This window comes from Bemisia tabaci, chromosome 4 (assembly GCF_918797505.1).
Source record: "Bemisia tabaci chromosome 4, PGI_BMITA_v3".
Classification (NCBI taxonomy): Eukaryota; Metazoa; Arthropoda; class Insecta; order Hemiptera; family Aleyrodidae; genus Bemisia; species Bemisia tabaci.
In genome coordinates, this window is record NC_092796.1 from 33711853 (window position 1) to 33726474 (window position 14622).

At 39.1% G+C, this 14622-nt stretch overlaps 1 protein-coding gene across 2 annotated transcripts in view; it reads right to left on the reverse strand.

Moving 5' to 3' along the window:
- unc-13 overlaps nt 1–14622 on the reverse strand; it is a 441250-nt gene that overhangs the window by 322960 nt on the left and 103668 nt on the right. For both annotated transcript variants that reach the window (XM_072299723.1, XM_072299724.1), the window contains one exon: nt 12566–12682. In XM_072299723.1, the coding sequence (XP_072155824.1) occupies nt 12566–12682 (117 nt within the window). The remainder of the gene's footprint in view (nt 1–12565; nt 12683–14622) is intronic.

Sequence of the window (14622 nt, forward strand, 5' to 3'; positions counted from 1 at the left end):
TAGGTGCTCTCATCAAACATAGGCATTTTATCGGAGGAAATTTGGCAACTCTCGAATATTCATACGGGTTCTTTTTCTTCACAGAACAGCATATTTCACCGATTTTCCGGGAAGGGGCGTCATCCAGGAGCCGTCAGCTTGGACCCTTTTTCTGCTGACATTTCCTGGCACTGGTTATCGACAAGTCAACCGCCTCTTAGGCTGGAAGTAAGCCATACAGAATGAGCCATTGAGAAATAAGCCATTGAGTGACCAATGTACTTAGAAACAGTCGCACATGGAAATATATACGCTCCTGTAAAACATTGTTCTGAAGATTTCTAATCTCCGGAAGAATATCTCTTGCAGAATCAAGTTTCGTTGACTACACTGGAAAAAAAAGAACACATTTTGGATCTAGAGTCCAGACTCTTAAAAACATCGACAAGAAAATGATATAATCTTGATTTAATCAGATTTAAACTTAAATCAAGAACCAAGCCTCTTAATTTGAGCGGATTTCCTTTTGATTTTAGCTTAAATCTGATTGAATCACAAGTATTTTTTCTTGTCAATGTTTTCAAGAGTCTGAACTCTAGATCCAATGTGTTTTTTTTCCAGTGTATGTCATAAGCGTAACTATGTATTAATCCAGCTGTGAGCAAGTTAATCTCTTGTAATCTTCTGTTAAATTTTCGATTACTGAAAGCAAAATCGAGAGTTTATAGAATTTGAATTGAACAACACCATTTTGGATTGTATGTAATGAGAAGAAACCTGAGTGTTGTGGATAAATTTATTTTAATTTACTAAAGCACTTTTCGGCATCGTGCAGAGCAGTTATGAAAAATCTGAATCACAAACATACTCACAGTTTGAAATTTTACATCACAAATATATGGTATCACTATAAAAAAACATAAGAAAAGAAAATAAATTTCTTTATTATTTTTTTGTGTGTGTTTTTAATAGTGACATCATCCTATATTTGAAATTTAAAATTTCGAACTGTGAATTTGTTTGCAATCAAGATTTTTCAAACTGCTCTGATGATGGCATAAGCCGAAAATGCTTCAGTAAATTAAAAGAAATCCATCCACAATACCTCGATTTCTTTTCATTACATATAGAATCGAGGGATCCTCTGGAACTTCGAAATAAAGATAATCCTTGCATTTTCATCGATTTTACATTACTTTTCCCGTCATTTAAAAACTATTTTAGGTATCTCTTACAAACCTTGCTTTTTCACCACCATTTTTTCATTATTCTTCACGTCGTATCCCATTTTAAATAATTTTGAAAAATATGGCAACGATCATCAAGAACCTCGACAGCTGAGGTGCATCATCCTCTGCGTGAACGAAACAGCGTAATCAAGGTTTTGCGACCCCGATTGGAAATCGGCGAGGAGCGGGGGAAGGGGAAAGAATTAGAGGGGTGTCATTTTCAGGAAAAATAACAACGGATCTTCTGACGTCCTGCAGCGAGCACTCGGGTTCTCATTAGGACCATAAAAAACGACACTAACGTCGCTTCGCCAAAACCGTTTCCGCGTGGAGAGGAATTTTGCAAACGACGCACACTGCGCTGCTTGATCGGAAAACCTGGCTAAAACAATCCGAACCCCAAACGGGACTAAATTTAGCAATTAAGAACTACAAATTGCGATTCACGTTAGAAACAACGTATGTGCCATTAGTTTTTTTCTGCACAAAAGTGTTTTTACAAATGCGCCAGGTATTATAGTTCCTAATTGCATAATGTAGTCCAAGTATCGTGTCCGTTCAAGTTTGAGTCATGATTTTTCATTGCCTCCTCCTTCGTTTGCCCTTCGGCAAAATATTAGCCTTCAACCGGCTTACAAACTCCAGTTCAAATACCCTGTCCATCCCTTCATTACGTATGTTCTTCCTTAAATCATTCAAAGTTGAATGACATCTTTCGCATAGATACGCTCAAATATAAATCATGAAAGAGAAAAATTCAAAAAATGTGGCCTGAACTGCATGTAATGAGGTGGTAAAATTCTCAGTCTTGTGCTTGTCTTGATACTCATTAGAGTTCACATTTTTTACTCTAATTGACATTTTTTGGCCTTGTTTCCCCCGTCAAATAATGTAGACATAGCATTATTTTACTACCTTTTTTATGAACCATACTTTGAACATACATCATTTGATTCGAATCGTTTATCTTCGGCCAAGAAAATAAACCAAAATTATATAAGGAAAAAATGGTTTGAAATTGTCTGTGATTGATTTTGAATGAGTGAAGAAAATTCAAACATGACTTGACAAAAAAACGTCGTTTGGTTACCTTTAAAAATAATAAAACAAGAGCGGTGACGTCCTGCTTGATGAAACGCACATTTTTCGATTTTAGATATCGATCATCATCCTTCCAAAAGAAAAAATGCGTAATCTAATATAAAGATTCAACACATCATTTGTTGTTATGATACTTCCTATCCTATAGTCTACGTTTCGTGTCGACGAAGATATAAGCTAAAAAATGTCTTTATCATATCCGACCTCTCCCTTGAACTCATACTACTGTGTGCCGGGTGGGTTCCCATCCATCGCGCCTGATTAACATTCATCTCCGTAAAAAGACTCCGATTAACATGCAATCGGCCGGCCTAGTAGTTACGTTTTCTGGCTCAGAAATGCTGGCAGAAGTATTCATGGACACCCAACTGATCCGAAATTATAAAACAAATGGAGGTAGCGCATACTTTTTACTAGTTCGCCTTCGATATGCGAGGTAGGCAACAAAACATCCTATCTCGCTGCGAAAACTATCACATTAGATGGTGAAAGTACCAAACCGTGTACCTCGCTTTACGTCGATACAAATCTTCTGTAACATTTTATTTCCTACAGAAGGCCTGATTTAACTTTGCGTATTCCGTTGATTTTTTTCCGTTCGTTCTACAATATTCCCTGAAAATTTCGTGCAAATATATCGAGCAGTATTCTGTTGCTCAAAAGAAAAGAAAAGTCGTAAGAGCCTTCAAGAATTGCCAAATTTCTTCTCATACAACTTTAATTTTGGAGGAATAATGAATATTTCCCCTTGAAATTTTCACATACTTTCGATCGAATTTGAGAATGCAATTCTGTGAAAAATTGAAAGATAAATATCCAAAAGCTTACTTGAAAAATTCATATTTTATCAAGAGAAATTTGGCAAAGCCTGAGGGCTTTTACGGCGTTCTTGTAGTACGGCAGTTGTAGTCTTCTCTTGAAAAGAAAAATAGGAGTGGAATTTTTCAAACGCCGTAATCGAGGCCCGTCGTTTGGTAAATTCACCATCCATTTACGGAACACATGTCCCTCTAAATGCGGAGATTTGAAGACCTTATCTGATGAATGGGTGGATTGGATTTTAGGATTGGAGTCTGAAGGGTAGGCTGAAGGAAATTGGATATTCAAGTGCTACCGTTAATGGATGCCTGGACTGATACGCCAAGGCCAACATGTCTTGGAATTGGAAAGGCGTGGAAAGAGAGTTTTCCTGCTTTAGATTACGTTTCACGAATCCTCAACATTCCGTAAGATGGGCCTGTTGCGCGCAAGGGGTATGCCCGTGTGAATATACTACTTACAGGTAAAATGGCACAAAGATCACGATTTTTGTACTGAAACAAGTCTGGGATCCGCTCCTTACTGCGCAATTTGCATGATTTGTTACACGCTTTTTCATAGTTCCCGCATCTCATCATAGTTCAGTTTATTTTCATCGTATCTGAAATTGCTTGGCTGATTATTGAAATTGACGGAAAAAGTTATAGACAAAGATGACAGAGGGTATATGGAGGGAACCTATTGGTGGAAGCTGGTAGTTGCAATGGACAAAGGCAGTAGGTAATAGAGTAACTAATCTACGAGAGATCCTTCAGTTGGTCCATCATTCTCTCCTTTAGTCTATTAGAACCACACATTTCAACTAATATGATCACTACATACCCCCTATGTCTTCTTTGTCTATAGCTTTGTCTATCAATTTCAATAATCGGTCCGCAAGGATAGTTTCTAAGCCTGAATTTTTTAATTTCAAAACAGCGATCTCTGCGAATGAGCAAACACGATTTTAAGTAATCCATCAAAGGGGTAAAGCACACCACAAGGCCTTGATTGACAAGACGGGCGACCTTGGCGGTCACCATTGCCAGGGTGACACGAGCCGATTTCGTTTCGACACCTGCGCTCTTTGTATTCCGACCGACTCGCGAAATCGTGACACCAATGAAAAATAATGCATTAAAAGGAGCTCAAACTCGAGCGAACTATACCCAAGACGTTGCCTCGCGGAGGAGCTTTCAATAAATCACGATCATAGCTCTTTCTGCAGCGGCTGGATAAAAAATTGCAGTCCCTCATTGAATGAACTCCGCACAAAAGGCAGTGGATCAGACTCTTTTTATTCGGTTTATTTTTCACCGGATTAAAACCTTGACTTTCGCCCTAAATGTTCCGTGACAATATCGCCTCGGGTCGGGATCCTTGAGTGGTAACAGTTTGATTGCGTTAATCGGAAAGGGGTCAGTATTAATAAAACCATTAATCTGCATAGCCATGGTCGAAGTGCAAAACCACGTATCTTCATGTGCAACGGTGCAGACTTCCTGTCGCATACATTTTGGTCTCCAGATAACTAGTCAACGCAATTTCTTGACAACTTCCTTAATTTTTCTTCTCTGTCAGCAGAATAGCCTATTTGTATTTCAAATGCTTGTTTTTCCTCGCAAAAATTGAGGAGGGGCGGAAATTTTGAAATACCCCGATGGATATACGTGGTTTTGCACTTTGGCCGTCGAAAGAAAAGAACAAATTAATGAACCGAAAAACAGTGAAATAACAACTTAATCTAAAGAAACGCTGCTGCAAAATGTAAAAGATCAAATACAGAAAAACTGGAACGTTTCGACTGAATTATAACCTCATTTTCGACCGGAAGTAAGAAACGACGAGTCGATTATTGCTTTCTTTTTTCTGGTTGAAAATGAGGTTGTAATTAAGTCGGTTCCATTTGCGACGTTGCAGACATCCTGTAATACTTAATTTTTTCTCTTGAAAACTAGTCAACCTAATTACTTGACAACTTCCTTGATTTTTGTTCTTTGTTACGTACCAGAATATTCTGTACATATTTTAAGCTATTAAATTGGCTGTTTTTTTCTTAATAAAAAAGAAAATATGAGCGGAAATTTTGAAACATTGCAATGGAGGTACGTTGCATCGCCAATCGATATTGATGGTGAAACTCACAAACCACGTATCTCGATTTGCGACGTTGCAGACTTCCTGTCATACTTATTTATTTTAATGGAAACCCACTGAATGTCAGTTCTTAATAATTTACGTGATTTTTCCTCTCCTTGCGAAGCCAATCCTGAAGAAATTACAAGGAATGATGTTGCTTTGTTCTCGCTCAAAAAATCAAGTTAGGAGCGGAGATTTTTAAACACCGCAAACGAGATACGTGGTTTGGAAGTTTCGCCGTCAATATATGGTAATGATAAATAAAGTTTGTAGTTTCCAAAACAAGGCAATTAATATGTTTTATTTTTTGCATTCATTTCGCCACCGTCCGATTCGAACCTTCAATGTGTTAATAGCTTTGCGTGAGAGTTTAACTACCGCTCAATAAAACAATCATGAGGTTATAAAAAAAATTCGAGATAAGACCTTGCCTCATTGAGCTCAGTTGCAACTCCCAAACTATGACCACTCTCCATTGAACTGCCCTGTCATAATCGAGTTAAAAGCAAAATTTATGACTGGAGATTAATATCTACATAGTGGGAGGATCTACAGAAAACTGACTCAAACTTCTGAGGAAAAATTTCGATCAAATGACGCAAGGTGTTGTCCTCGCATATTTCATTTATTTTATTAACAACTAAGCCATGATACGATGAAAAATTATTTGACTTTTTTCGAGAGAATAGGGAATATACTTGTAAAAGTTTTCTGAGTTTTATGTAAAATAATAAAACTTGATAGTTAAGTGGCGTGTGATGTTGTTAGGCTGATTTTAAAGAATCATTCGGTCTACCTATCTGGACGTATTTCTACCAAACGGAACTATGTGCATTATGACATGAGCCCTAAGATCCATAAGGATGTATGCATAACAGGGCTCACGTCACAGTGCACACAGTTCCGTTTGGCAAAAATACGTCCATTTGACAGTCTGTTGGTTACTCTAAGTCAGCTTTTCACTGTAAATTGTGGGCTCACTTTCTGACTTTATAATTGACAACAATTGCTCTTTTTAGACATTTTCCACCGCGCACTGAGGATCATTACCCCAGGACTTATATAATATATGCTTCCGTACAATTTCCCCGGTTTTCAAGAGTATCTGGACACAGGACTTTCTTGTCACAGGAAGCTACACAATAAGAGACTACTTTACATCAATAACAAATGTTTTCATACGAATCCTGCTTGAATTCGCAAAAAAATCCGGATTCTCTCAAGTAGAACCCCAGGTAGATGTGAAAAATTTAGCTCATTTCAGGTCATATACAATTCGTTTTATCGATGACGAAATCCAACGTAGTGCATGTTTATAACCTGAATACTGAGCTCTTCCGTTTTCCGTGTGAAATTGGTGAGCTTACCATCGACAGCTTCAGAGGCGTGTCGGGATGTGCGATAGATCGATTGATCTGCCGTACAAACCTATGTAAAAGGATCGATTATCAGGGTGTTCGTAACGATTCGATTCTTTACCATGGATTCAAATTGGAAAATACCGATAACCGATAATTCCCGCTTCGACACTGGGAGCCTAGCATTATTGTGCGGTCACAAACGTTATCAACAACCAATTGAACGACACGCGATGGGCCCCATATGCGATCTTGAAAACCGGGTCAATTATTGGCCATCGGCCGCTTCCCATTGCTAGGCACGTCGGCATTTGAGAGCTCCCGTACAATTTCTGACCGTGCGCTTTCGGCATGCTTATGATTCAATCATGTCGGGCAACTTCATGTGGTCTGTCGGCAAATAGTCATTATTTTTTACTGGAGGGTCTGCACCTGGCTAGGAAGGAAAGCTATACCGTTGTGATATTGAATCCTTTGGGATCTGCGAATTTTGAAATGTAACTGGAGGAGAATTCACAGCGTTATGCGAGTTCACAAGTTTTGGGGGTAGCACTCGCGTTGTTCCGGCCATTGAACGTAAAGTGCGTTGATTGAGAGAGCATGGATATCTCGCTCCTCCACTTTCCAGGGAGGCCTCAGGGCCCAAAAAGGGTGTTTTTTTTGAGTGCTACATTTTGAGTCATTCTGTATTCACATTTACTTTCAGGGTCCGCCATTTTTGGGTCTTAAGAGTTCCGTGAAATTCAATACCAGGAACCAATAAAATGGATAGCTTTATGGCGATCCTCCATCAAGTTACTCTAATTGAACCCGGAGCAGTCGAAGCTGCCGCTCCAGAACCCGGTACTTTTGGGCTCTAAGATCGGAACGGACAGTATGCTGCCGTGCTAAGAAAAAACGCCGTATGGACCTCCAGACGTTGCCAAATTTCCTTTGATAAAACGCAGATTTCCTGATAAACTTATGAATATTTTCCTCCCCATTTTTCAGATTATTTTGTTCGTACTTTCACCTAAAGGTTCTGAAAATGTAAAGGAAGAATATTCATAACTTTCCTAAAAAATAAACATTTTATCGAAGGAAATTTAGCAACAATCGAATGTTCATAAGGCGTTTTTCCTTAGCACGACAGTATGTCTGTATAGCTCATTACTTTTTTTTCAACGTATATTTTTTTTTTCACGAGTGAAAAGTTTGAACGTAGAAAATGCCGCTTGATTCTTTTAATGATTAATTTGAAAATATCTGTTGTGCTCATCATGTTTTGTGCAAGCTTCCGATGAAGAAGGGTGAGTTATGGAGCTTAATGACTACATCGAAATGTTGAGAGCCAATGGAACAATTACTGAACATTCTGAGAGAAAAAGCTAAATCGACCTAAGCAAAATAAACACAACAAGACAAACTCATCGTTCGTTTGGGGTGAAGGCTGAAGCAAAACACAGAAGCGAAACGTTCGACAAAAACACGCACCCCGATCACTGAAATCAGTGTCGTGGCGTGCTTTGCGATATATCGATAGATCTGCCATTTGAATCTATGGAAAGAGATCGATATACAGGGTATAGATACAAATTTTTAGGAGCAGCCCGAGACGATGATAACAGTGGAACAACAAAGATGAAAAAAACGGGAAACAAGGCTAAAAATACACAATTATGAAACCCGAGACGTTTCGACTCAACACTGAGTCATTTTCAGTCGGAAACAATAAAAAATTTTAAAAGAAAAACGCTAAAAACCTGAGCTCTACATGGTGGGGCCGGGATCTACCACTCACTTTTTAAAAAGTCAGGTTTAGGTTGACGCCCCAGCGGCACCTATTGGCTTTTCCTTGAACTTAATTGTTTCACTGGTTAGTGCTGCCATCTGTGTGTGGATCGTGAACTAGCGTATCGGTCTTTTTCGGTTACTGGTGCTGGCATCGATGTGTCTTGTTTGTTATCAATTTTCTTTTTTTTTTTTTTTTTTTCTCTCAGATCCCGGCCCCACCATGTAGAGCTCAGGTTTTTAGCGTTTTTCTTTTAAAATTTTTTATTGTTTCCGACTGAAAATGACTCAGTGTTGAGTCGAAACGTCTCGGGTTTCATAATTGTGTATTTTTAGCCTTGTTTCCCGTTTTTTTCATCTTTGTTGTTCCACTGTTATACAGGGTATTCCCAACGAACACCTGAATAATCGATTCTTCAGAATAGTTTCAAATGGGGCTATATCGATAATCTGACGGCGTCACCACTGCCTGGAATGGAAGAGGCGGGCGTTCCTTGCTACTCCGATCATGGTGTTTAAAAATGTTGATACAATCTGCGGCAACAACAATAATCCTCCACTGTATAATTGGTTTTTCGAATAGTGAAGCTATCACCGCAGATTTTCGAGCTGCTTCTGTTTCCACTCGAATGAATGGAAAAGCACTGTCATCCGATCATTAATTATAGTTTTCACAATACTGCCGTGCTGAGAAAAACCCCGTATGTGATAGCGGGCATTGCCAAATTTCCCTAGAAAATATATACATTTCTGAGAAAATTTAAAAAAAAATTTCTTTCAGAATCTTAGATTCTTCGGATTAAATTACGACTTAAATTATTAGAAAAATTGGAAAAAAATATCACAAGTCTCCCAGCAAATTCGTATTTTATCGAGCATAATTTTGCAACGTCCGAAAGCTCATACGGCGTACTTCTTTAGCGCAGCAGAATATGAATCTGTGGATGCCAAAACCAAGCATGTCCTATAGCGGACGAGCCCTAGAATATATTAATCCTTACGGAATTCAAGGCTCATTAGAAATTGGATTAGTGAGGTTCTAGCATCAACCGATTCATATTTTGTTCGAACAATCCGTCGCCCTACTGACATAAAAGCGTAACTGCTCTCGGCAATGAGCCCTGTTGTACATAAATTTATAACTTGTCTGTACTCATCTGAATATTTAGTTACGCTTTTTTGTCATCCGGATGACGAATCGTCGCGTTGTCTCCGTGGTGGAGTTACTCGCCTTGACACCCTCTCCGTTGGGTGATTGATTCGTGCCCGTTTTGCCAAATGTGCAGGTCGATGTATCGATCGATATATCCCTATTTCGGCAATACTACCTATCGATAGTGATTCGATTAACGACCTATGGGGTCAAACCTCGGACGATTCACGAATTCAAAATCAGGGTCGAACGTCGAACACCCATTACATGATGAATTCCGTCTGTGCGAAACGGTCCGCGTGAAGGCGCAAAACGCTGCCGCGCTCAATAAAAACGTCATAAGTACGTCCGGATAATGACAATTTCTCTTCATAAAACCTTCACTTCTTAGGAAATGCATGAATATTTTTTCTTACATTTTTCAGGTGCCGTTCATTGAATTGCGAATCGAATTCCCTGAAAAATTGGAAGAAAAATATCCACAAGTTTCTTTGAAATTTCGTATTTTATCAGAAAGAATATGGCAATGTCTGAAGACCTTTCCTTAGTTCGATGCAATGGAAATCATTTCGGAAGAAAAATCAAAAGCCGAAGATGAGGCATATCAAAGCTTGAAAATACAATCGAAATAAAGTAAAAATGTAATGAGAACGGTAATCGCCGTGAAAAGTAGGTCGAGAGGTAAGTTCAAAGGAGGCGGTCGATGGTTGGTCCTTTGTGCGACGACTGATTATTGAAATCGATAGACAAAGCTATAGGTAGAACTAATAAAGCTAAATTGGAGAGATCCTGTTGATGGAAGCAGCTGATTGTCATGGACAAAAGAGCTAAGTGATATACTACCCAGGGGCAACCCACGAGAGATACTTTAGTTATTCGATCATTTTGATAACCACTCGTTTCAACCAATAGGATCGCTCTATTTTCCCGTCGTCGTCTTTATCTATTGATTTGTTTATTAATTTCAATAATCAGCCCTCAGATGTAGCTTAGTTTTATCTAATGCTTAATTTACTTAATTAGTAAAATATAAGCAACATCCCGACCCGAAGTTTTATTCGTATATTTTGACGTATTTCTGCCAAACGGAACTATGTGCATTATGACTTGAACCCTAAAAAGCATATATTCTTATGGGTCTCAGGGCTCATGTCTTAATGCACATAGTTCTGTTTTATAGAAATGCGTCCATTTATCCTAAATCTGATTTTAAGGGAAAGTCAGTGAGAATATCAAGATGGTACGTTGCTTAAATAGTTCTCTGCTTTAAAAAAAAGACATTCGGAAAAAAATGGGTGACGTGAAATGCGGTCAGGCTAACTCTGCTTAACTACGTCCAATTACACGTTTAAAACGTTGGAAATAAAAGGAAAGCAAGCAGCGGCAACCCTCTTCTCAACCTTCCACACTTCGACCAATCTCGGGTCAGGTCGGTGCGTTTTTTACCGTATTCCCTCATTCCGCCGTCGCTTGACACGCTTTAATTAAAAATGATTAATTAGAACTAGCTTGGATGCAAATCTTAATCAAATATGCAAATAAAATGTCGGCGAATCACTCTCATCAAACCCTCCTTCTCCCGTGAGAATCCAATCTATTCTCTCGCACTTTAGTGTTAAGAATTTCCCACTACGCTGAGTGTAGTTACCGCAGTCTCCAACCCCAAAGGACACGGGTACGTAATGATTGTCGCATTAATTATTCCAGTGACAATAAGTACAGGGTGATACAAAAGTTCCACACCACCCCTATTACCACCAGGATTCTTGCTCTTACAACGTAGTTCGCTAAAACTTTGGAGGGTCCCAAAATTCGTTTGCTTTGACCTAGGATGAAACAAAAAAGTTCAAGTCTGTACCTCAATTCGTTCAAAAGTTACGAAAATAATGCCTGTTGCTAGCCGGGACGTTTGGATCATCCTGTATACTCCGGAGCGTGTACAGTTGCCAAGCAACCCGAGTGATACGAAAGTGGGGTAAAATAGAGAATTGGGTGAATGTTGTAAATGGTGAAATTGCGTCGGAACTAAGTTCACTCCGCAGAGATAGAGGATTCTGCTTTGTAAGAAAGGGATGTCACTCTGCAGGAAGAGTGAATTCTGCTCCGTAAGGTTAGAAGACACTCGGAGACAAAGCTGGTCCCTGCGGAAACCTCTTAGCGCCAGGTGGAAACTCTTAATTTTGGGGATTCAAAAATTCCTTATGGTAAATTATATGGCAGCAGCAGTCTTCAGCCTTCTTCAGCTGTTGACCTACCTTTGAGGTGGGTATGGTGAGCTCCAGGCGACGAGCAATTTCCAAACGACATGCTCGATAACTTGTCACGTACTTTACAATAATTCGCAACTACATGGTAAATGTTTCATTCGGAAAGAACATTAAAAGCCCGTTCTCGGCTTGCAGCACCTTCAAATTCAGTGATACTCTATGCTTTCTCGACGAGTTAGTTTAGTTGCCTACCCGAAACAAACCCAACTAAGATTACTAATTTCACTACTAGTACTCACAAGTGCACTAACTGATGCCATGCATTCAAGAGGATTATCTCAAGCGTTGTAATAAGTCCTATCTCAATTGCTTCTTTACTTTCTAAATACTTTTTTTATAACACACATTTTATTACTTTTTTCATAACAAATAGATTGAAATTCAGCAATTATTCAGTGCCTGCGTTGTTTGTCATATTTATAGTTCATCTATTTGATACATCTACAGTGAGTGCAATTCTATCCTTCTCAATGACAAATTATTTTTTAATAATAATTTATGATTCTCCGGCTAAGGACAGAAAAATCCGACGATTACTACCTGCAGCTTTTAATTGACTCCTGAGTGGCTTATGCGTGCTCCAATCCTACCAGAAAAGAGTCCGAACATAAAAACCCGGTGTAATTGGATGTAATGATGTACAGAGACAATCATACGCAATATTCAAAGGACACAAAGTAATGATTGAGGATTAGGACGTCGTGCTTCACGTATTTACATGATTTTTCCACGGCTAATTAGCTACTTAAGAAATGAAAGAGAACAACTTACAGTGGCCGAAGTATTGCGCTTGCCTCCTCGTCTGCTCCGGATAGACTTGATGCTCCATGATGTCACCCAGTAGCTCCAGCTTCCTCTGCAAGTCAGCCGCCTCCGTGTTCTCGGGATCTGAAACGCCAATCAATCACTTTCAAATTAGACTAATTAATTTTCTTTTAAACTGTTGATACGCTCAACTTCGGCAAATACGCATGAGAAGGCAACCACCTGCTGAGTGGGACCAAAAGGCTTACAACCTGTGAAAATATCGGGGAGGAGATAACGTGAACGTTAAGGGTATTTGGAAAGGAAGAGTCATTAACTGGTTTCTTGGTTAATGGTATTGAATATGAGTTCCGTTTCGATAAGACATTGAACTTCAAAAAAGTTGTGATTGTAATGATTTGTCCCTGCTACATTAAGCTTAAAAATTAAACCCACTTCAAAATATGCCCATTTGCAATTTATTAAAGCGCTGGTAAAAAAAAACATTCAAACTTTGTGAAGAGAAAATAAACTCTTTTCCTGGCTTTCTCTGCATTTTCAAAAATTAAGAATACCTCAAAATACGAGTATTCTTCATTTATCAAAACGCAGGTAAATGGAATTCAAACTTAAAGAGGACTTTTCCCCCCTAAAATTTCCTACCTTCAAAAATTAAAACTACATCAAATTATATACCCATCCCTCATTTTAACAAAACGCTGGTAGAATTCTTCTTGGAAAATCAAACTTTGTGAAGAAAAAAATCCCGTTTTTGATTATTTATTTCCTTAGATTTTGCTTGATTTTCTGAAAAATTGAGCAATGGGAACATCTGAGTTATACTTTTAAAGAATTTTGAAGAGAAGAGCTTTCGAATCAAACCACACACGTCACTTAAGACACAAAAGGAAACCTTTTTTTTCGAGCCTATTGAAAAATTGTAATATTTTCGCATAGATCCTGCTTACGAGCCCCAATTTGGGTGAAACCAAATCTTTCGAATAAAAGCTAAAATTTTGAGCGTACTCATTTGCATCAATTTTTATAGTAGCGAGACGTGTTTTCTGGCCGTTACCTTTCCATCCTCAGTCGTTCGCTCAAACTTTTATGTTTTATTCACTTTATTTTGCACAGTCCCGAGAGTAGTTTTCGTCAACAAATCTTTCGAGCCCTTGAGATATAACAAGTGGTGAAACAGTGACCTAGTAGGCCGCTCTATAACCGTCGTAAACCCTCGAGGTCTCTTTCCTCCGACCGACGTAAATTTAAAAAATTTACAAGTCGCCCAGCTTCAAAAAATACCCAAGCCCCGACTCCATAAATCACGCGCAACTTAATCCTTATTTTTCCTCCCCTTTATTTTAATTTTCTTCTCCTCCCGGCGGCAGACAAACTATAAATCCCATTGAAACTCATATTTCGAGATCCCGGTTCGAAGCTGGGGAGCTAGCCATCGGAACGGATGTGTGTGTGTTTTAAATTTATTTTCTTCGCTTCGGGAGTTCGAACTCGCCGAATCGTAAGTGCATGTTTTACTGCATGTTTTGCAAGAATGCAGCTAAACAAAAGAGGGCGAGCGAACGGGGTGGGGTGGTGCGGCGTTGCCCAGCTTCCGTTGCCTCGAGCGACGTTTTAAGGACGTGTTTGCTTTCTAGTTTTTTCGCACTGCATCAGGAGACAGCTTCCCTCCGTGTAATCTTGTTTTATGTCTTGGAGGTACTTCTCGCGATCACCGGTGCGCCTGTTTTACTAGCTTTACCGTCTATGTACTTACACAACATTGAAGTCGGGTTAGAGCATTGACCTATTTTGAGGTCCTTAAGCTGTTCAAAATGGGACGCATGTATATGAAAGAAGTACGTCGGAAAGTTTTTAGAAAGAACGTTTATCTGTTTGAGGACTCGATTGGATTTAAGGATTGAGCTTTTGGAGGCCGGTTGAATTATTACGTGTGATGGGAGGTGGGGGGTTGGTTGAACTTGGCTTACGGAATCACGCAAGATAGAGAGTAGGTCAGGTCCAGGCTTCAAAATAAAAATACTTTCCGAACAGTCAATTTTTCCGCAACTTTTCAGGTTCTCTGC